The 22,710-nt window shown below is 35.6% G+C and overlaps 2 protein-coding genes across 5 annotated transcripts in view; one reads left to right on the forward strand and one right to left on the reverse strand.

The window, feature by feature from the left end:
- LOC138698540 (uncharacterized) overlaps positions 1-22,710 on the forward strand; it is a 791,920-nt gene that overhangs the window by 472,843 nt on the left and 296,367 nt on the right. The window lies entirely within an intron of this gene.
- Positions 15,338-19,911, reverse strand: LOC138698538 (uncharacterized). 4 transcript variants are annotated; one of them, XM_069824542.1, is made up of 6 exons: positions 19,577-19,911; positions 18,602-18,935; positions 18,370-18,525; positions 18,165-18,242; positions 17,217-17,285; positions 15,339-17,028 (listed from the first exon to the last, which is right to left on the reverse strand). In XM_069824542.1, exons 3-6 carry the CDS (start codon positions 18,464-18,466, stop codon positions 16,898-16,900), a joined length of 375 nt encoding a protein of 124 aa, XP_069680643.1. In that variant the 5' UTR covers positions 18,467-18,525; positions 18,602-18,935; positions 19,577-19,911; the 3' UTR covers positions 15,339-16,897. The 4 variants fall into 4 exon arrangements, with proteins under 4 accessions (XP_069680645.1, XP_069680644.1, XP_069680643.1 ...); XM_069824544.1 differs by lacking the exon at positions 18,602-18,935 and having other exon boundaries at positions 15,338-17,028; XM_069824543.1 differs by lacking the exon at positions 19,577-19,911 and having other exon boundaries at positions 15,338-17,028; positions 18,641-19,570.

Below are 22,710 nucleotides of genomic sequence, written 5' to 3' on the forward strand. Positions count from 1 at the left end.
AGTTTCTTGACACAGTTGCTTAAATATTCAGCGTGTGTGTAAAATTTGTTAACAATGCAAAACGCAAAATTCTCGCTTGAACAAGGAGTTTTTATGTATGATGCATATGTGAAAACAGAGTCATATAGAGAGGTGCGTAGGCAATTTGAAGTGAAATATCCGGGTGCTCCAATTCAGGGTAGAGAAACTGTTAGACGTCTTGTTAACAAATTAAGGACAACAGGGTCGATAAATGCTACAATTCCTAAGCGAAAACGAAGAGTATTGACGGGAGAAACAATTGATGAAATCAGTGCATCATTTACACGCTCTCCTAATAAATCTCTAAGACGTGTTTCACAGGAAGTTAGTGTTTCAAAAACATCAGTCTTTACTGCTGCTAAACTTTTAAAATTAAAACCCTACAGAGTATAGTATAGAAAGCGGAAGCTTACGGATAGACGATTCCCGCAAGCGACATCGCAGGCAGGTCGCTTTCCTGGCCCCACCCGTAGGCGAACGCTCTGTAGAAACTTACAAGAAATATATTCCTAATTTTGAAATATACACTAACACACATATACGCATATATTTATTTACGATTCTCATCTCTGGTTATTGTTATGCCATAAAATTGTGGTCTGTTATCTGTAAGTCACTACTGACCTCGTAGCAAATCTATCTTCATTGAAAATCCTACATACTGTTTAACTTCAGAATGCTATATATAACGAATTACAATGTTTGTGTATTTGGGAATGTTTTGAGAACAGGAAAAGCCTTGCATTGGTTGTGGAGAAACCTTGCATGTATGACAAACAAAACGACTGCATTATCAACATTGTAAAACTCGCGTAAAAATAAACCCAGATCTTACAAGGAGTTTATTTTTGCTCTGTTTAAAGAATCAGCAATCGTAAATAAGAGCACCAATCGGCCATTGTTGTTAAGCAGCGCTTGATACGGGCACTGGCCGCTAACAATAATATCGAAGGCTATCAGTGTTTTAATACCCGCACCAAGGCTGTCGTTAGGCACGTGGAGTAAATGATATAGTAACGGAAGCCCAATCGAACGTATTTTTAGTCGGAAATGTAGCTAATTTTATGTTTTATGTTCCTGCATGGAAATGTGTTATTTGTCAGCAGTTGAGAGTGGTAGAATTGAGGTATTAGATGAGTTAGATCAGTTCTATAAACTTCAAACACAATACCTAGAACTACATTGTGATTATGCCTACTTATTTTATTACCATCACCACCATCATAGTCAGGGCGCGGATTTTGATGACATAAAAAACTGAAAATTTTCTATAAAATGACCCAATATCACAGCCTACTATATACAGTCACGAAGCTTGAGTTTTGAGGGTGCTAGAAACAATAGACTGTGACGGTACTATTTTGCATTGCCTGTAATGAGGCGATATTAGCGATCCTAGTGGTGAGCAACTACCTAATGTTTGCATATTTACTACGTATTGAGCTTCGCGACTGTATATACTAGACTGTGCCAATATCTATTACAGAATTTCACTTTTGTATCCTTCTTCATTTTGTTCTTCGAGGTCCTGTGTTTAGTTTCACACATGTTCAAATTTGTATTATTTTGTTAGCCTTTGATGTAAGATGCATCGTAGTCCAAATATGTGTACTTAAAAGGATTAATCTTTTTTTAGGTCTCATTTGTTGCTTTCACTGAAATGACATAACTTTAAATTTTTCCAATGATTTTAGTTAATGAATGGAGAAATGGGAGGAGAAACAATTAAAAGATGAGCGAAAACGCGTCCTTACAAGGGAAATTGGGGGTGAGAGGAAGTGTTTGTATGAGCTCCAAGCCAATTGGCCACTTGTCTCACTCTGATTTTAGACGTTCCATATTAAGGAACATTAGAGAATTTTAAAAGGGGAGAGCTGAAAATTGACGTAATCTAATAATAATAATAATAATAATAATAATAATAATAATTTTATTTTTTTTATTTGCTAATATTTATTGTGCTGTACAACAGCCTGGAGCCAATAACAGTTCAGCACAAGATAAATGTTAGCACAAGATTTACAGTGAACAAGGAATTACAAAAGCAGTGCATAAAAACAATTGAGACAAATACAAATAAACAATAATGACAAAATGAATAGATAACTGTAAAATACATGATACAGAAAAGCTCAAAAGCAAAAGAAACTAATTAAATTGAAATAAATGTAATTTTGATGTGTATACTTAATATAAAAATAACCAAACAACAAACTATATACTGTATTTAACAGATCAGAATTAATACAATGTAAATTGGCAGCTTTAATGCATCTGACAACTGGAGAAAGAGATTTCGGCTTATAGGTATATATATATTTTAATCTTAAACCATCCGAAGGGACCCGAAGGTAGATATTGCTTATGAAGGATTCACAATCAATATGACTCTTTAAGGCCTACAAAAGAATAAATAGTCAAGTTCAAGACGTCTAGCATAAAGGCTAGAAAAGTTAAAATATTTACAAGTACGTTCATAATTGAAAACAGATGAATTTGGTAAAAACTTAAAAGCACATAGGGACATAAATTTTCTTTGAATAATTTCCAATTTATCCGAATCAGTAGAAGTAATAGAATTCCAGACAACAGATGCATATACAAGTTCAGATCTGATTAATGTATAGTATAGAATTACAAAAGTAGCTGGAGTAGAAAAAGAATAAGTTATAGACCTTATAAGTCCGAGCATTCTAAAGGAATGATTATAAATATATTGGACATGATTATGAAAATGAAATTTGGTACCGAGTAGAATACTTTATTTATTTATTTTTCATTTGTTTATTTTTATTTATTTATTTACTTACGTATTTACTTATTTATTTTTATTTTAGACTGCTGTACAACAGCCAGAGGCCAATATTAGTTCAGAACAAATGACAAAAATTACAAATAATGACAATAATTAAAAATAACAATAATAATTACAAATAATGACAATAACTGCAATAAATGTACATGAAAAGACGTTCATGGATAGATGTGAAAATGAAGAATAACTCAATTCAAACAATTGCAACAAACATGTGTTAGAGTTGAATTAGAATCCAATATTAAAACAACAACAATAAAATATTCAAACTATACATTAAAAGAATCCAATTTCATACCATGCAAATTGGCAAGTTTTATGCATCTGGCAACCGGTGAAAGAGATTTAGACTTACTGGTATAAAAATGTTTTTGAAATCTTAATCCTTTAGAAGGAATACGAAGGTAGATATTACTTATGATGGATTCACAAAGAATGCCACTCTTAATAGCCTTGGAAATAATAATAATAATAATAATAATAATAATAATAATAATAATAATAATAATAATAATAATAATAATAATCATACAATAATGTACTTGGATCCACTAGATTTGTAGTCTGTAACACTATAACTTCACCTGCAGGAGAGAATACAGATAAGTAAACAGACTAATGAAGTTTGCCATGTTAGGCAATCAATCAGTCTGCCTCGACCTAGTCAGTTTCTGTCAGCTGTATAGCAAGTTGCCTACGTAACAGGCGGTCTTGTTTGTCTACAGAGAAAGCAGAACCATGTTCATCACACCTTGGACAAGAGTTCGAGAGAACTTGTTTTTCCTCCATGTCGAGGAACATGTTCACGTGAGCGAGTGGATAACTTCACCACTGTCGTGATAAAACTTCCTGCCACGTCGGAACTCTAATCTGCATTCGTAGAAATCGCCCAGACACTTCTCTTTGACACAGCTCTGTGGGGACATATTTTAGATTACAATAGGGTTACCACAAATATGCTAGAAACTCATATTCTTCAGGGAATTGTGGTGTAATTTATTTACAATTATGTCATATCTTCCTCTCTCACTTAGAGTATGTTGAAATGTGTTTATTTACGGAAACTTCCTGGTGGCTTTAACGAGAAGAAGGCTTTGGATTGTTGGAGTGAATCGGGGATTTTTATAATACAGAGCTATTCAAAAATATTTCAAACATTTATTTCTTCCAAACTACAAAAGATAGGAACACAATTCCAACGTTCCTGGACAGAGAAAGATTCAATGTTGTATGCATTCAATATGAGCACCATGTGTTACACGACAAATATCAAGACGGTGGCTCAATTCTTGCCACACACGAATCAGCTGGTCTCTAGTTATCGAATTCACAGCTTCAACAATTCGATGTCGCAGAATTTCAAGAGTGTCAGGCATAGGGTGGATAAAACACGGTCTTTTACGTGAGGTCTGGAGACCTGGAAGGCCACCGGCGTTGAAGTTGATCTCCTCGTCCTCTTCCAATCCAAAGTGGATTCATCGGAAAAGATTAATCGTTCAGAAAAATTGCCTTCTTCCATATCATCTAGCATGCCAATGCAAAATTCGTACCTTTTGTTGTGGTCGTCAGGATGCAATGCTTGCAATAACTGCAGTTTGTACGGCTTCATGTGCAGACGGTGTTTCAGAACTCGCCATACCGTTGGTTGAGGAATGTTCAGTTCTCTGCTTGCTCGTGTTGTGGATTTTTTTGGGCTCCTTTCGTAAACTGTACGAATACGCTCGACATTTTCATTCGATGTGCGTGGTCGTCCCGTGCTTTTCTGTTTGCAGATGCAACCATCTTCTACGAATTTTCGATGTCACTGGTAAATCTGCTTATGACGAGGCGATTGTTTATTAAACCGACGGCGAAAAGCACGTTGAACTTCAATAATGGACTCTAGTTTTGCTAATTTCAGCACACAAAAGGCTTTTTCCTGTTGTGTCGCCATTTTATTACAATCAACAGCGCCAATGCGGCCGTGACTGGAACTTCTACCCGGACTGTTCAAAATTTAAACTTTCGTCTGTCCAGGAACGTTGGAATTGTGTTTCTATCTTTTGTAGTTTGGAAGAAATAAATATTTGAAATTTGCTCCTTCTTTTTTAATAGCCCTGTACTATAGGTCGCCGTGGAGAAAGATATAAATTTTGTCACATAAAACTAAATTTAACTTCATGGCGCTACAGAAACACGAAGAGCTAATCAGCTAACCACTGGCCGCTAACAATAATAGCGAGGGCTATCAGCGTTTTAGTACCCACATCAAGGCTATCATCGTTAAGCACGTGGCGTTAATTATTTCGTAGCGGAAACCCAATCGAACGTATTGGACCCAATATCTGTGGATCCAGATACTGCCTAGAGCAATGGCTATTAAGGATGATAAATTCAATAGCATGGCTCCTTTTCGGATGAAAGTAAAGCTGTATGTCTCATTTCGTAGATCTAGTGCACGCAAAAGAACGTTCTTGAAGACAAAATTTGTCGGTCATACCTCGTACAGTTGAATTTCGACTCTGAATGACCTGTACTGTTGAAAGCGTCGTTTAACAAACTACTACTGCTACTACTACTACTACTACTACTACTACTACTACTACTACTACTACTACTACTACTGTCCACACCTGTGGAGTAACGGCTAGCGCGTCTGGCCGCGAAACCAGGTGGCCTGGGTTCGATTCCCGGTCGGGACATGTTACGTGGTTGAAGTTTTTTCCGGGGTTTTCCCTCAACCCAATACGAGCAAATGCTGGGTAACTATCGGTTCTGGACCCCGGACTCATTTCACCGGCATTATCACCTTCATCTCATTCAGACGCTAAATAACTTAAGCTTACTAAAGTACTACTACTATTACTACTGCTACTATTACTACTACTACTACTACTACTACTGTTACTTCTATTACACTGCTACTACTAATACAACTGCTGCTAGTACTGCTACTACTATTATTTCTACTACTACTACTGTTACTACTGCTACTACTACTACTACTGTTACTACTATTACTGCTGCTACTACTAATATTATTACTACTACTGTTACTACTATTACTACTACTGCTACTACTACTGTTACTACTAGTATTACTGCTACTCCTATTACTACTACTGTTGCTACTATTACTACCGCTACTACTACTGTTACTACTATTACTACTGCTACTACTACTGTTACTGCTACTATTACTACTACTACTACTACTACTTCTATTACACTGCTACTACTAATACAACTGCTGCTAGTACTGCTACTACTATTATTTCTACTACTACTACTGTTACTACTGCTACTACTACTACTACTGTTACTACTATTACTGCTGCTACTACTAATATTATTACTACTACTGTTACTACTATTACTACTACTGCTACTACTACTGTTACTACTAGTATTACTGCTACTCCTATTACTACTACTGTTGCTACTATTACTACCGCTACTACTACTGTTACTACTATTACTGTTACTGCTACTATTACTACTACTGTTACTACTATTACTACTGCTACTACTACTATTACTACTACTGTTACTACTAGTATTACTGCTACTCCTATTACTACTACTGCTACTATTACTACTACTGTTGCTACTATTACTACCGCTACTACTACTGTTACTACTATTACTACTGCTACTACTACTGTTACTACTATTACTACTACTGTTACTACTACTACTGTTACTGCTACTGTTACTACTATTACTGCTGCTACTACTACTGTTAGCCTACTACTAGTATTACTGCTACTCCTATTACTACTACTGTTACTACTATTACTACTGCTACTACTACTATTACTACTACTACTACTACTGTTGTTGCTACTACTACTACTACTACTAGTTGCTACTACTACTGCCACTACACTACTACAATAACTACTACTACTACTACTACTGCTAGTGCTACTACTACTATTACTAGTGCCACTCCTAGAACTATTACTACTACTGCTGATGCAACTACTGCTACTAATAGTGCTACTATTACTACTACTGATGCTGCTACTACTACTACTGTTACTAGTATTAATACCGCTGCTACTACTACTACTACTATTACTACTACTACTAAAACTACTACTACTACTACTACTACTACTATTACTACTACTACTAAAACTACTACTACTACTACTACTACTACTACTACTACTACTACTATTACAGCAAACAAATTTTCCGTGATTGTTTGAAGTAGCCTATTTAGCAGATATTTTTGAATAACATGAAAGCTGTCAACGCTGCTGATCTTCAGGATAAAGATAAGAATATATTTTACTTCACAAAATAATAATAATAATAATAATTTATTTATTTAATCTGGCAGAGCTAAGGCCAGTAGGCCTTCTCTTCCGCCCAGCCAGACTCTAATTCTAATTGAATACAATTGCTTACATAGTTATTACATTCATATCTAGATCATAAAACAACATGAAAGTAAATGATGAAAATTGGATAACTAATGTTAGTGTGACAATAATAAACACTGGTAAGAAATAGTTATAATAATAATGATAATAATAATAACAATAATAATAATAATAATAATAATAATAATGGTAATTATAATAGTAATAATAATAATAATAATGAGATAATTTATATATTTATCTGTGATATATATAACCATTAAACACTGAGAAACCTGAAACAGCTATTATTGTTGACAATAATTGTTAGAAAAATATCTCGTTAACCTATTCTTAAATTGATTTGATGTCTGACAGTCCCTGACATTAAACGGTAGGGAATTCCAAAGTCGAGGAACAGCCACAGTGAAAGAAGATGAATATGAGGATGTTCGGTGGGAGGGAATGGATAATATTGAGGAGTGTTGTGATCGTGTGTCTAGGTTATGATGGGCGGATAAATTTTGAAAACGAGACGCAAGATAGACAGGAGTGGAGAAATGTAATATGTGAAAGAGAAGGGAAAGACAGTGGATTTTCCTACGATCTTCTAGACGGAGCCAGGACAACATTTCGAGGGATGGTGTTACGTGATCAGCCCGGCGAATATTGCAGACGAAACGGACGCACATATTATGAACACGTTGTAGTCTCTGCGCCGAAGTAACGCTTAGGTCAGTAAGCAGAATATCACAGTAATCGAAGTGGGGCATCACGAGTGTTTGCACTAACATTTTTTTCATGGAAAGGGGTAGAAAATTCTTCAATCGTCTAAACGAGTGGATTAATGAAAATACCTTTTTGCAGGTTTCTGCAACTTGAATGTTCCAATTTAAACTTTTATCCATATAAATACCTAGATTCTTTACTGATTCACTGAACGGAATTTCGGTGCCGTGTATTTTAATCGGGGACAAATTTGGTATGGTAATAGTGCTTAACAAACGTGAATGGCCCACAATGATTGACTGTGATTTTTCTGGATTTAGTTTAAGTCGGAATTTCCGTATCCATGTGCAGATTGAGTTCAGGTCGTCATTAATTTTAGTTATTAGTTAAGAAAGTTAAGAAAAATAAAGCTGTGTGAGAGAGGGCTGCCCCGGATAAACAGGGTGCGGTCGGTAGAGGCAAACGTGCAGCCGTCTTTGACTCGAGGTGAGGATGGCGGCTGGTCTATTGTTCGTCGTCACAACAATAGCAGAACAGGGAGGCAGTGTCCTTGCTCCAGCTTTGTCCTCTGCTAGACAATAACAGTACTTCCTCGTCAGTGACTAGACTGGATGGGCGTTGCGATTCAGATGTAACAAACTACTGTTAAGTCCCTGATAAGACATCCCTTGAAAACTTGGTATTAAATCTAGTCAGTCTTCATATTGCAAGTGGAGCTCAGCTGTAGCTCAGTCAGCTGACAGTTTCTCATTAAAGTATCAGGGTGCGACCCCAAACAGGCTCTAACAGAATTGCATAGTTATGTTAGCGAGAAGTACAGAATAAAGAATATAATTACAAACAAACAAGAGAAATATAAAGAATATAACTACACACAAACAAGAGAAATAGAAATAAAATAATACAAAACAATATAAAACAAGAGATACAGTACCGTCAACCGGGTATACTTTACACAAGGGGGGTAACTTTACACATTTCTAGAAAAATGTTTAGAAGGCAGCACATTATAGACAAAGTGTAGTAACTTCGTGGAACTGATTCTATGTGACAACAGCACGTATATGTGGTAGACTGAAGTGTGTGCCATTATTGAAACTGTTATACACCATTTTTCTAGAAATGTGTAAAGTTACCCCCCCTTGTGTAAAGTATACCCGGTCGACGGTAGTATTAATAAAAATTTGATACCGAATGAGCAGCGCTCGTGTTCGGTCGCAGTTCAGATATAATATTAATAGGCCTATACTTACTTACAAGTGGCTTTTAAGGAACCCGAAGGTTCATTGCCGCCCTCACATAAGCCCGCCATCGGTCCCTATTCTGTGCAAGATTAATCCAGTCTCTATCATCATATCCCACCTCCCTCAAATCCATTTTAATATTATCTTCCCATCTACGTCTCGGCCTCCCCAAAGGTCTTTTTCCCTCCGGTCTCCCAACTAACACTCTATATGCATTTCTGGAATTGCCCATACGTGCTATATGTCCTGCCCATCTCAAACGTCTGGATTTAATGTTCCTAATTATGTCAGAATACAATGCGTGCAGTTCTGCCTTGTGTAACTTTCTCCATTCTCCTGTAACTTCATCCCGCTTAGCCCCAAATATTTTCCTAAGCACCTTATTCTCAAACAACCTTAACCCATGTTCCTCTCTCAGAGTGAGAGTCCACGTTTCACAACCATACAGAACAACCGGTAATATAACTGTTTTATAAATTCTAACTTTCAGATTTTTTGACAGCAGACTGGATGATAAAAGCTTCTCAACAGAATAATAACACGCCTATAGGCCTATAAGAGAATGTAAAATAAAATAGGAAATAGAATTTAAATTACAGTTACAGAAATTATATAATACAATATTAATATAAGAGAAATATAGAAAATAAAAAATAATAATAATAAAAATAAATAAGTAAAATAAAATAGGAACTTAAATTTAAATTACAGTGGCAATGGAATTATATAATATAATATTAACACTAGAGAAGAATAATATCGCACGTGAAAAAAAATATATATGTATATATATTTCATAATTATAGAATACAAATATAATATAGGTTGATTAATTCATACACATAGGCTATAAATTTATTTAATCAAATTGAAGATATTAACACGTTTCTAATTTTCTTGTTGTATGTTAGTGGGTTACATGTTAGAAGTTCTGGGTGTAATTTAGCTAAAGCATTGTACAGTACAACAGAGGGCCAAAATTAATGCTATGCTTTAGACCAGCAGATGTGAGACATTTAGGTTCTACTATTGTTAAATTAATATTTCGTCTTGTGTCATAATTGTCTGTCTGTAATACAAACTTATTACGATTTAGAAGTGAATTTAACTTCGTTGTTTAACCTTAAATCTGGTTATTTAAACCCTAAGGGTGCTATTCATAGACACTTCGCTAGCCCGCGCTACGAGCGTGCTAAACTAGTCCCGGCTATCGACTGATTACTTGTACTGTACAGGATTCATATCATATATCGCTAACACTGGTTTATGAATACGAAAAACGTTAGTTCGCTGATCATCCACCGGAAGCCCGCGCTAAGAATGTCTATGAATATGGCCCTTTTAGTCTTTCCAAAGTCGAGACAACTAAATCCTTGTGCTTGTTTTCGTGATGACTTAGATCTCTAGATAATCCAAAATCGGGGTACGCGGGAGGGGACGCTTCTTTCATCTATTACTGCTTCGTAAATAACTTTCTTGTCCGAGTTGTAAAATGTATCTATCCTTTTGATTTATTTCCTTATTAACAGATTATTTATTTGTTTCTAAAAATCAGTCTGCTTACTTAATTCTCGAAATCTAGTTATTGAAGCCCCTGAATTAATTTTACCAAGTCGACACCTACTTAAATCGATTTCTCGCACCCGAGAATAGTCGATTCATAAGATTTTATCAAAATCCTTTGCGCGTTTTCAAGATAAAATTTACAAATACACGACATTACTCGTTTAAGAGTATTAAATTATTATTATTATTATTATTATTATTATTATTATTATTATTATTATTATTTACTTATGGGTTTTAACAAACCCGGATGTCCATTGCCGCCCTCACATAAGCTCGCCAACGGTCCCTATCCTGAGCAAGATTAATCCAGCCTCTACAATCATATCCCACCTCCATGAAATCCATTTTAATATTATCCTCCCATATACCTCTCTGCCTTCCAAAAGGCCTTTTTCCCTCCGACCTAACAACTAACACTCTATATACATTTCAGGATTCGCCCATAAGTGTTACATGCCCAGCCCATCTCAAACGTCTGGATTTAATGTTCCTAATTATGTCAGGTGAAGAATACAATGCGTGCAGTTCTGCGTTGTGTAACTTTCTCCATTCTCCTGTAACTTCATCTCTCTTAGCCCCAAATATTTTCCTAAGCACCTTATTCTGAAACACCCTTAACCTATGTTCCTCTCTCAAAGTGAGAGTTCAAGTTTCACAACCATAAAGAACAACTGGTATATATAATTGTTTTATAAATTCTAACTTTCAGATTTTTTTGAGAACAGACTGGATGATAAAAGCTTTTCAACCGAATAATAACAGGCATTTTCCATATTTATTCTGTGTTTAATTTCCTCCCAAATGTAATTTATATTTGGTACTGTTGCTCGAAGATATTATTATTATTATTATTATTATTATTATTATTATTACTAATTATATTACCGGCTCTTCTATATGGTTGTGAAACTTGGACTCACTTTGAGAAAGAAACAAAGGTTAAGGGTGTTTGAAAATAAGGTTCTAAGGAAAATATTGGGGTCTAAGAGGGATGAAGTTACAGGAGAATGGAGAAAGTTACATAACGCAGAGCTGCACGCATTGTATTCTTCACCTGACATAATTAGGAACATTAAATCCAGGCGTTTGAGATGGGCAGGGCATGTAGCACGTATAGGTGAATCCAGAAATGGATATAGTGTGCTGGAAGACGAGAGGGGAAAAACATCTCTGGGGGGACCGAGACGTAGATGGGAGGATAATATTATAACGTATTTGAGGGATATGATGCTAGGTACTGGATTAATTTGCTCAGGATAGGGACCGATGGCGGGCTTATGTGAACCTCTGGGTTCTCTAAAATCCATTTATAAGTAAATTATTATTATTATTATTGTTATTGTTATTATTATTATTATTATTATTATTATTATTATAAAAAATTTATGCCTAATTTGCACGCCACATTATCACGTTAGACGCGAAAAGAATGAGTTTGAGGATCATGGTGTGAATACGGTCTAGAACAATAAACAATAAAGTTATGTTGGCAGCAAATACTAGTGCGATTTAATCGTGCATATTGCGAGGTTTCACGTGGGTACGAGGTGATTGTCTCTGTATGTAGGGGTAGATATGTCAATGTTCAGTAATGAGAGGTATTAAACCTGAAAGAAATGGCCGCCTCACAGAGACCTTTGCATATCCGGCAGATTAAGCCTTTGTCTCTAGATATTGGCAGGCTTACTGTGTTCTGATAATAATATGTCACGTACACATGAAGTATGTGTATGTGTTTATGTGTGTGTCATCGACACGATTAGAGTTAGGGGGGACTCGAAACAAAGCAGATCGTTGTTGGTGCCGGTCCTGGCTTCAGCTCCCTTCTAGTCAGAAATATGATCTGCAAATTTGTCGAATTTCCTAACTTACTGAATTAAAAGGCAGAAAAGACAGTAGGGGATTCGTAGAGAATCTTCCTGGAACCATTACCACACTAAAGGCATGGTATAGGCGCCTGAACACACTCTCAACTTTATCGTTAATAACTGTTTACTTACTGCGCTTAGCCAAAGGTCCCGGAACAATTTTTCCCTTTAAAATTGTTCAAATCAACTTTACAGGGAGCTGAACCTGGAAGCCAGATTTTCAAACGAAGATGTTATCCCTTAGTATATGTAGTTACATTCTCTTACGGTCTTACTAATAAAAACTCTATTTACAGACGTTTAACTCTCTTATAAGGTAGGTGTCCATGATATGGCCATGTTAAGGTTTGAGAATTTTTCTAGCCGCCATTTTGAAAAAAAAATGTAAACCACTTTTTTCTTACTCGTTCTCAGTCTAATGGACTTTCTTAAAACAATTTCCTTTCCGCATAAAAATAGCTTTAATTGTCCAAAAAATCCCAAATTCCAAAAGTCTACCTAGTGGCCATATCAGGAACATGTGCACATGATATGGCCACCCTTGTTCTATGTTCTATAAATCGTGATTGTTTTCAGTTTGATAGCGCAATTGTGTTAAAATTAAATAATTTTGGTGTAAAATGAATAAAAATGACACTTAATAATCTTTTTTATAATTCAAAAGTGTAGTCAAAACAGGTTTTTCCATAAAAATTAAGTTGTTTTTCTTAAAATACAAAATTTTTGCGTAATCCCAACTATAAGGCATGTAAATTTGTCAGGTAAAAAAATAAAAGTGAAATGAACTTGATATGGCCATGGTGCATTTGATATGGCCATATCAGGAGCAGGTAAGCTTTCACGAAAATCGTTTGATTATGAATAACTCGTAAAAGATACGCCATCAACTACAACACCAATCAACAGAACATTAAAAACTGAATGGAGTACGATGGTTTTCATGAAACAAGTCTTTGAAAACCATGCATAAAACAAAGGAGACTTACCAGAGAAAAATAAGAAGAGGTCACATGAAAACCGCAAAACAGACAACTGACGCCATATTGCTCAACCTGACTGGATGGAAAACGATCAAGTGACATACCAGGATGCCCTTTCACTGGATGCTCCTGCAATTTAGCGGATTTTTTAGTTAACTAACTCACAATAGGTGGGTGGCCATATCAGGAACATGGCCATAACAGGAGCACCCACCTTACAATGAGTAGCTCGTTTATAAGTCGTGTGTAAATTCCTTACTAATAATCACTACATACGTCGTGTATAACAGTATAACTGTTACACAGCTACGTCATAGTTTCGTCATTGCTTCATTACGAAAGGTAATAGAATATCTGAGATTCTCTATTGCATTCGGTAGAGCGCTCTAGTGTACCGTGTTAAGAATCGATAGTACAACTGGCTCTGATCGTTACCACACTATATTTTGGTCAAAGATTACAAGGTACAGCAATAATATTCTACATATTCTGTGCTCTTTGGTGTGTTCTTCTGTGGTTACAAGGCATCCATCATCATAAAATGAAAGTCGATACGAACAGCTGTTAGAGGGGCGGCCATTTTTTCTCTATATACAGCGCTTAAACAAGGGGTTTCGTATATATAACTACAGCAAAGCAATTCCCATTGTATAGTTACAGATTCTTTATACATCCATCGCTTATGCATGGTTTATTAGTAACGTTTTCTGTCTCAACGCTGCATAAGTCTCGTATAAAAACTATACACGGTTTATTAGTAAGACCGTTAGACTATATTATATTGATATATTCGTCAGCAATGAGATTATTTTCAACTTGCCAGAAAAATATTCAAAACCAAAAATAATTGGTATTCTCAATTGCAAAAGACTGATAGATTACCCAAGAAATTTTTTCGATGGTGTTCGGGTAAAGGGAGTTGTCTTTTTTTTTTTTTTTTTCAAATGAAGCTTTGTTTCCCAGGTGAATACATAAGCTAAATTCTACAAGTGGGTGAGCAAAAAAATGGAATAATGTTTGCATTTGATGTGTTTTATTTATGCAAAAAATTATTCGTAAAAAGAGCGTGAAATTTAATTTTAATTTATATAGAAACTCATTTTTATGACTTATCTCCCTTTACCCAAATACCATCGTTGTCAATATATATTGGTTGGGATGAGAAGTTATGGTCAATGAACCCGTGGTTAACATTTCATTCTAGCTTTTCATTCAGAATAGTTTACTACAATGTGGTTAATTAGTATAAGTTAGCTAATCGTATACTGTAATCATTTCTAATACAAAATTTTTGAACTACTAAAACGAAAGAGTCTACATGGATAAATATATAATAGGATGCGAAACTCACTGAGTTTCCCGTAACACATACTAGAGGCGCTGTTGTAGAATTGATCGTGCTGCCATCTATATGCGGTTAGAGGCGTTATTACATCTAGCAGCGCACCAAGTAGCGAAAAGAGTAACTACTCCGTGCATCCAGCAGCGCACCCAAGTAGCGAAAATAATAACTAATTACTCCGCGTATCTAGCAGCGCGCCTGGCGGCGAAAAGTTGAACTATATGCAGTAAATATTCCTCCTCCCCCCCCCCGCCCCAAACCCTCCATTTAAAGTAAAACTTTAAAATTTTTATTCCTCACATCATCTTTCACTGAAAATTGTTATTGGAGCCAATAGTTGGAAGAGACGGTCTATTTTACACTACCTTATAATGTAACTAATTAAAATACAGCCAAACAGAGACAGAAAATAAAAGAAAACAAGGTTAGATAATTGGGATTTTATTCTTTAGGTAATAGTGTATAGTGCACTTTAAGTCTGCAAAAACTAGTTACATAATTGAAATTACTATATTATTGTATACTATTTTACAATACATTCAACAACACAATTTTGACAAGGTCCATCATATCACTGTTTAACATACACTACATGTGCAGTAGGGTTACCAGATTGTAACAATTTAAAAGCAGGTCATTTTAAATGAAAAAAGAATTTTCCATATAAAAGCAGGGCATGATAGACTAACTTGATACTTGACGTGACGTCTTTTTACATTCTGTTATATAATTGGGTAATTTGTTTGTCTTTGTACAATAAAACTGATACAAAACTATTATCATGAATAGAATTGAAGTATACGGATTCTAAATTAGCTTTTACCTTATTTAATTTTCGGATTGTTAATACTTCTCTGGTGACTCGACTTGTTTGAGCAAGGATTTTACACACATAATTCCTCTAATGGACCCCAACTCAATAGTTACTCTCTTTTGTCCATTGGGAATTGGCAAGAAAGAAAAGCAGGACAATTTCTGATTTTTACGAACCCTGGCAGGATGCAGTCCATGTCAAGCGAAATCCAGAACATCTGGTAATCCTATACATACAGATACACTTACATATTTAGTGTGCAGTACATTGGTAAAGTCTATACAACAAATTGAATAATTGAAATTGTGGGGCCCAGTCGGATAAGAGAAAAAGCCACATCTATATATTTATATTTTGGAATGCTCTGCCATCTGTGCTCGTTTACAGATGTAAATGATACCATTTGAATAATGTGTTGTCATATAGTTTAGTCAGAACATATTTCTTCACATTCCAATGAGATATCCTACATATCGAAATTTATGGTTTGTCCCCTTGTCTGCCTGGACCCATCAACTATTGGTTAGTCAACTGTCCAAAAACAGGTTTGGACCCTACAAGTAACACTCATGGGACAATCAGAGCAGGAGGTAATGAGTAAGAGTGGCCAATTCCTTTCTCCCCTCCGTTGCATACATCGCTGACTAGATACATATTACATTAATCGGATTTCAGATACTACAAAAAAATGTTTGATAATTGAAACTGTCATATTACTATCTACTATTTTGCAACACATTTTAGAACACTTTTCTAGGATCACATCTAAGGTTCTTAGACATTGTTGTTTGGCATACACATAACGGTAACGTATACCAAAATGTTGTATGTATTGAGGGTCAGAGTGAAATACATGAGCTGCATCACTTACTTGCATTATGTTGGGCAAAAAAGTTTACTAGGTGAACTGAAGGTATGTTAACCCCCAACTTCCAAAGTCAAATATCTCTCTTACATACACACACATGTACCACATACTGTAACTTTGCTCCCTACAATTACACAATATATTTAACATTTGCTAAAAACATTTTTTCTGGGGCAAAAAAAATAAATAAATAAAAATAAAAAAAATAATAAAAATAATAAAAAAAGCTATGAACTTTCCACCAATATGATATTATACCTTTTTGTTACACACAATATGAGCTATTTACACTACTTTAAAGACACTGCAATTTTTTCTCCAGTCTCTTCACCTTTGCTTTCAGAGCTGCCATTTTTAGTTTGTTGCTCCTGGGTGAAGATGAGAAGTGAGGACTCGAGAAAAGTTTTCGTTTTGCAACACCAGGACCTAAAGATTACGAAATTAACTTCAGATTAATCTAATTGTTGGGAACTATTTTAAATAAAAAATGAAACGTGACAACACCTTTAGCCTTGTTAAGTTAATGTAGGCCTAACAAAAGGCATGCAAGCTATGGATAGGCTATATAACATACTACAAAATTGACAATACATCAAAATGTGATCAATATTTACCAAGTTTGGAAGGAGGTGTAGCTGAAGCTGAAGGAATCTGTTCCATCTTGGATGTATTCATGTCAGTATCTAAGGAAATAAATGATAAATTAAATTGAAGCAAGAATTGAACAGACTTAGTGCTCCATTCATTTCAAACTGCTCTTAACTGTACAAATTATAACTCATATAAATGTTAAGTAATAGTAACAATCCAAAAGTTTAATGCTGCAACAAATTTGATTGTGTTAATCTGAATTGTTCGTTGTAATGTAATATAAAATATTTTTTTGCTAATAGGCTGGGCTATAGAGGACAACTGACACTAACAGAAAGGGATAATCAGCAGAGGTGTTGGGATATTAAAGAGAAGTCAGTAAGAGGGAATGATAGTGTACTTCGTGTGCCAGGGAGACTTGTCAGGATATCAGTTGCAATATCGATCGTCTGGTTCAAAAGTGCGACAACTCAAAAAAACAAGTTTTGAGATATCTTCAGTTGAAAGTTTCAAATAAATCCCCTAAAAAGGGACAGATTTGTGGTTCATAACCACGACAATTAGAACTGAGTCAGTATTCAGGACGAGTATATCACGATCTTCCAGTTCATTATTAATAGATTTCGAAATGTAGTAATAATGAATTAATAAAGTCCATAGTTATAATTACTTCTAAAGCAGTTTATTTCGTTTTTATTCTTTTTGGTTGTAAATATGACTTATCTCAATATTGAATCGGAAAGAGCTCAGTAGTATAAATAACTAAAAAATGGCAATTTTTGAGTTGTCGCACTTTTGAACTGGACGATCGATATATAACAAGATAAACACCCTGCCCTGTAGTTAAGAGGATTTGTTATTATTCGCTACTGTAAAAGAATGAAGTATGAAAACTGCAGACATATGGCAGGGGGCAATTAACTTAAATGATTACTAGCATGTTACCAGGCTCACAAGACAGTATCGCTTACCTTCAGCTGTGGGAACCACATTGAATAGGAGCGATGGTTGCTGATAGCCCCTCAGCTGTTCACCAATCATACTGTTCCCTATAATAATCACAAAAAAAACGAAACATAATTAATTATGTATTTTGAAACATGTAATGTAAGAACAGCTGATGAGAAACTAAGGCATTCCTTGAAATCCATAAACTTGACTAAGTGGAATAATTACCTTGTTGGTATGCATCTTTATTCATCCCGGCATATGCCGTCGAAGCAGTAATCTTTGAAGCTGGAGTACTCATAGGAGCAGGAATTGTTTGAGGCATAGCTGCCAAGCCTGCAGCCTACTCAGTTGCAGCTTGTAAACCTATGAGACTACGCGTACCTGAAAATAAAGAAAAGAGTAATGAAATCGGAAATTTTAAACATGAATGACATAAAAACATTGCTAGTGTACTAACTATCTTCAGCAACTGCAGAATCAATCTTCGCCCTCCTACCATACGTCCGCAAAGTCTTGTGATGCCTGAAAGTTGGGGTAGACCCCGGTGATAAGGTCGCTCGAGGCATAACTGGGCTAGATGGTGGGCTCCGGATTTTAGGGTTTGATGGCACCACTAATCCATTAGCATGAACAGTGGGCACTGCAGTTTGCTTAAGTATCACTTTTTGTGAAGAGCTATAATAGTCAGACTCAATGAAGTGGTCCATGCAGATTCTCAACCTGTGTGTGTGGCATGTGCGGCAACTCGATACCGGTCCTCTAGCCCACAAAATCGGAGCCACTTGCAACACCTAAAGCAATGGATTACAATTACTAATGAGATAAAGTAGAAGAAATATTGAATAGAAATCATGCAAAAATTGGGGAAAAAAATACTAAGTTATCTGCTGCATTTGTGTTATTTTAAGAGATGTCTAATGCGTATCACTAGGTGGTGAGTGACCATAGGAAAACTGGTAGCAGCAACAGATATTGGGTAAAACTAAATTAAATATTAGGCCTAAGCTTATTATTATTATTATTATTATTATTATTATTATTATTATTATTATTATTATTATTACTACACATGATTGAGAATTTCTCCAGAATGGCTAACTACATCAAAGAAGGCATAATTTTATTTTCCATAACTGTGAGATGTTTATACTAAAAACCACGTGGTTTTAGTTTGCAGCCATGTGGCCTAATGCTACAATTCAGGTTTACGAGGTTTCATTTTCAGCCTTCTTGCTCTTTTTCGTCAATATTTCACATTTCGTTACAGTTTGACTGAATTTCGGAACCATCTAAATTTATACTCCTACTATAATCCTAAATAAACTAGCAGAAAGCAATGCACAGCTCGTCTAACCTACTTCACTAAAAAGTACATTGTTTTCAAGTGTAAGGTTTAGGCTACACAGAACACAATAATAATACTAAAGCTTACCTCATAGGTTCCTGAGGAAAATAGAAAAAATGCTTCCCTCCCACAGTATTAACAGTCTTGCATCCAGGCGCTGAGCATCTTCCTCGAATCTTTTGCATTTTTCTGGAATCCATCTTGCCTTCATAACGCTGTTGGCTGGTCATCGGCCAACGTTCTGACTACTTCGTCATGGATAAATATATAATTTTATCCATGACTTCGTATCGGAGTGGAGAACGCTGGTCCTCACGTAGTTCTATGATTTACCACCTACGACGTCGGGCGCTGATCACCTTATTTCAGAATACCGCTTCTAGATCGTGCTGTCCGCAGTTTCGCATCCTATTATATATTTATCCATGGAGTCTATTTAAAAAATTATTTGTAGTTTTTTAGAAGACTGCAAGATACTTTTTATTCCATTTTTATGTTAACGTGAAACATAATTAGTGATGGAGGAAATAAATTAAATACCAATATATTGATATTGCAATATATCGCAAACCTAATTTCGATAAACGATATATCGAACGATTATCGATATATCGCTATTCCGTAAGCAAATTGCATTTTTAGGGGTACATTTACTGTATTACAATAAAATTACTTAAATTTTAATATTCCTTTTTACCATTGAAATTAATATCATAACAGTCAAAAGCATAAATATAAAATTGTAACAATAAACAATTCATTTTCAATACCATATGATGTAGGTCCTAACCTAAATAAATATTATGGTGGAGGCAAGGGAGCTTAAAAGATATAGTGGGAAGGAGTTAAGAGAAGTCTACATGGTTCAGTATTTGATATTGGAACGATTCAATTCTTCTAATGTTATATAGGATTCAATCCAGGACACAGATACAGGCCTAATGCTCTTTTCTATCTAAAAACGTAATCATTTTTAAATGTAAGTAAACCGTACTTAGAATGTTACAAGTTTTAACAAACTTTACACGTTGATTTGATACAATCCTTCTATAGTAAGTTCCCATTTCAAGTTATTGTTACACTCCAACATTCCAAACAATAATGGTGATGATTATAGGGGATAGAATATTTATGCACTAAAAGATATAATAAGAAAACAATGTCAGCAGTAGATTATGCATAGAAATCAATGACGTAAACAAATGTCACATCGGTATTAAATCCTTGTTTCTCTTTCCATTGCACAATATAGAAATAAAAGTTTTGATACCCGTTTTGAGATCAGAGGGTTTTCTTTTCAAGCTGGGAGTTGCTCTCCTGCCTTGAAGAACATTAATAACAACATTAAAACAGTAGTAGATAAACCTCCCGTCTGTCTCGCGTTCACACACGTTGCATTTTGAATTTGGTGCTGCATATTAAACAGTTTGAATTCGAATTCCAGTCCAGCCAATTAGAACAAGGTATTGAGTGAGGTTGCACAATTATGTAACTGTTCACCTTCAGTAGTGCCATCTCTCGGGAATTATCGGAGTTGTTCTAGTGTGGATTTTGTTGTTGTTGATAATGATGATAATTTCACAAAAAAAATCGAAAAATTTATGAGAAAACTGATATATTGAATCAAAATTTCGATATCGATATATCGCTATATCGAAAAGAAAATATCGGTATTTCCTAAAAACCGATATATCGTTCCCATCTCTAAGTGTGGTTAATTAGCATAAGTGAGCTATTCGTGTACTGTAATCATTTCTAATACAAATTTTGAACTACTAAAACGAAAGAGTCTATTTAAAAATTATTTGTAGTTGTTTAGAAGACTGCAAGATGCTTTTTATTCCATTTTTACGTTAACGTGAAACATAATTACTTGGCATTAGAGAAATTTTGACTATGGTCACACTTAATTACTTACTTACAAATGGCTTTTAAGGAACCCGAAGGTTCATTGCCGCCCTCACATAAGCCCGCCAGCGGTCCCTATCCTGTGCAAGATTAATCCAGTCTCTATCATCATACCCCACCTCCCTCAAATCCATTTTAATATTATCCTCCCATCTACGTCTCGGCCTCCCTAAAGGTCTTTTTCCCTCCGGTCTCCCAACTAACACTCTATATGCATTTCTGGATTCGCCCAGACTATCTGCAACAATTTGGAAGAGTCCACTTAGGCAAGGGAAGTATGGGAGTAAACAGAATAATTCTTTTATGCAATAATAAAGTGAACTAACCTCTAAAATGAGCAAACCCCATCATACATTCAAATATAACAGTCTTCATAGGTAGAAATTCTTTGATTCTCCTGTCATTGTTGTACCTTATCTGTAAACGGAAAAAAAAAGGTTGTTTCCAAATTACGCACCGTTGCAATATTTTTAAATAATCCAATTATTCAATAGTTTTTATATAGTAATGTTTGTTATTGTAGAAACTTTCTTCCTTGCGCGAACTGTGGAGGTCACCGACCAAAAACGACTGTCCCTGTTGAACTGAGGACAGCTGGTCGTAGGCTTTTGTTTTGACGGTAATAGCCTTCGGATTCCTTGGCACCAGAGCGAAGATCGTTTGTTTTGCGAGCTCTTCCTCAGGAAGTCGGGTCAAAGTCGACCGCCGTCCTGTCTGGTATCTGTCTTCCGAGAACCAGGGGCGGGCCTTAAAGATAAAAGAAGGTCCCGTATGGAATCCCCCGGAGGTATGTGACAATCGAAGCTGGCTTGTTTTGCAGACTCTTATCTTTGTGACCTTTCGTCCCTGCTATTGATTTCCTTTCAACTCTGTAATTACAATTACATGAATGTAATGACTTAATGTAATGACATAACAACAAACAAGATAAGGAGAAGAAAAGGTCAGGCAGGCCTTTCATCTCTGGCCTGTTGCCTGCAGGTTTTTGACGTAAGGAGGCTTCGCGGCGCCACCGGGTGGGGGCGAAGCGTTCGGGGCGGACTCTGAACGTGTTGTCTGCATGACCCATTAACCTTTCGCACGAGGAAATATAAGTTATTACTACAAGAAATGTGTTGACCTCCAGCATCTTACTACAAACGAGATAACGCGGCTCTTGACTCCGTTCGTATCCCGATTGCTCTTTTCTTCCAGTTAGTATTTTGAAACGCAGTTATTTCCCGGAATTCGAGAAAGGGGACCTTAAACTTTGGTAGTTCAGTTTTCAAAGATAAAAATCACTGACAATACCACAGCAATTTTCACGATGTTTC

Source organism: Periplaneta americana, chromosome 4, assembly GCF_040183065.1.
Source record: "Periplaneta americana isolate PAMFEO1 chromosome 4, P.americana_PAMFEO1_priV1, whole genome shotgun sequence".
NCBI lineage: Eukaryota > Metazoa > Arthropoda > Insecta > Blattodea > Blattidae > Periplaneta > Periplaneta americana.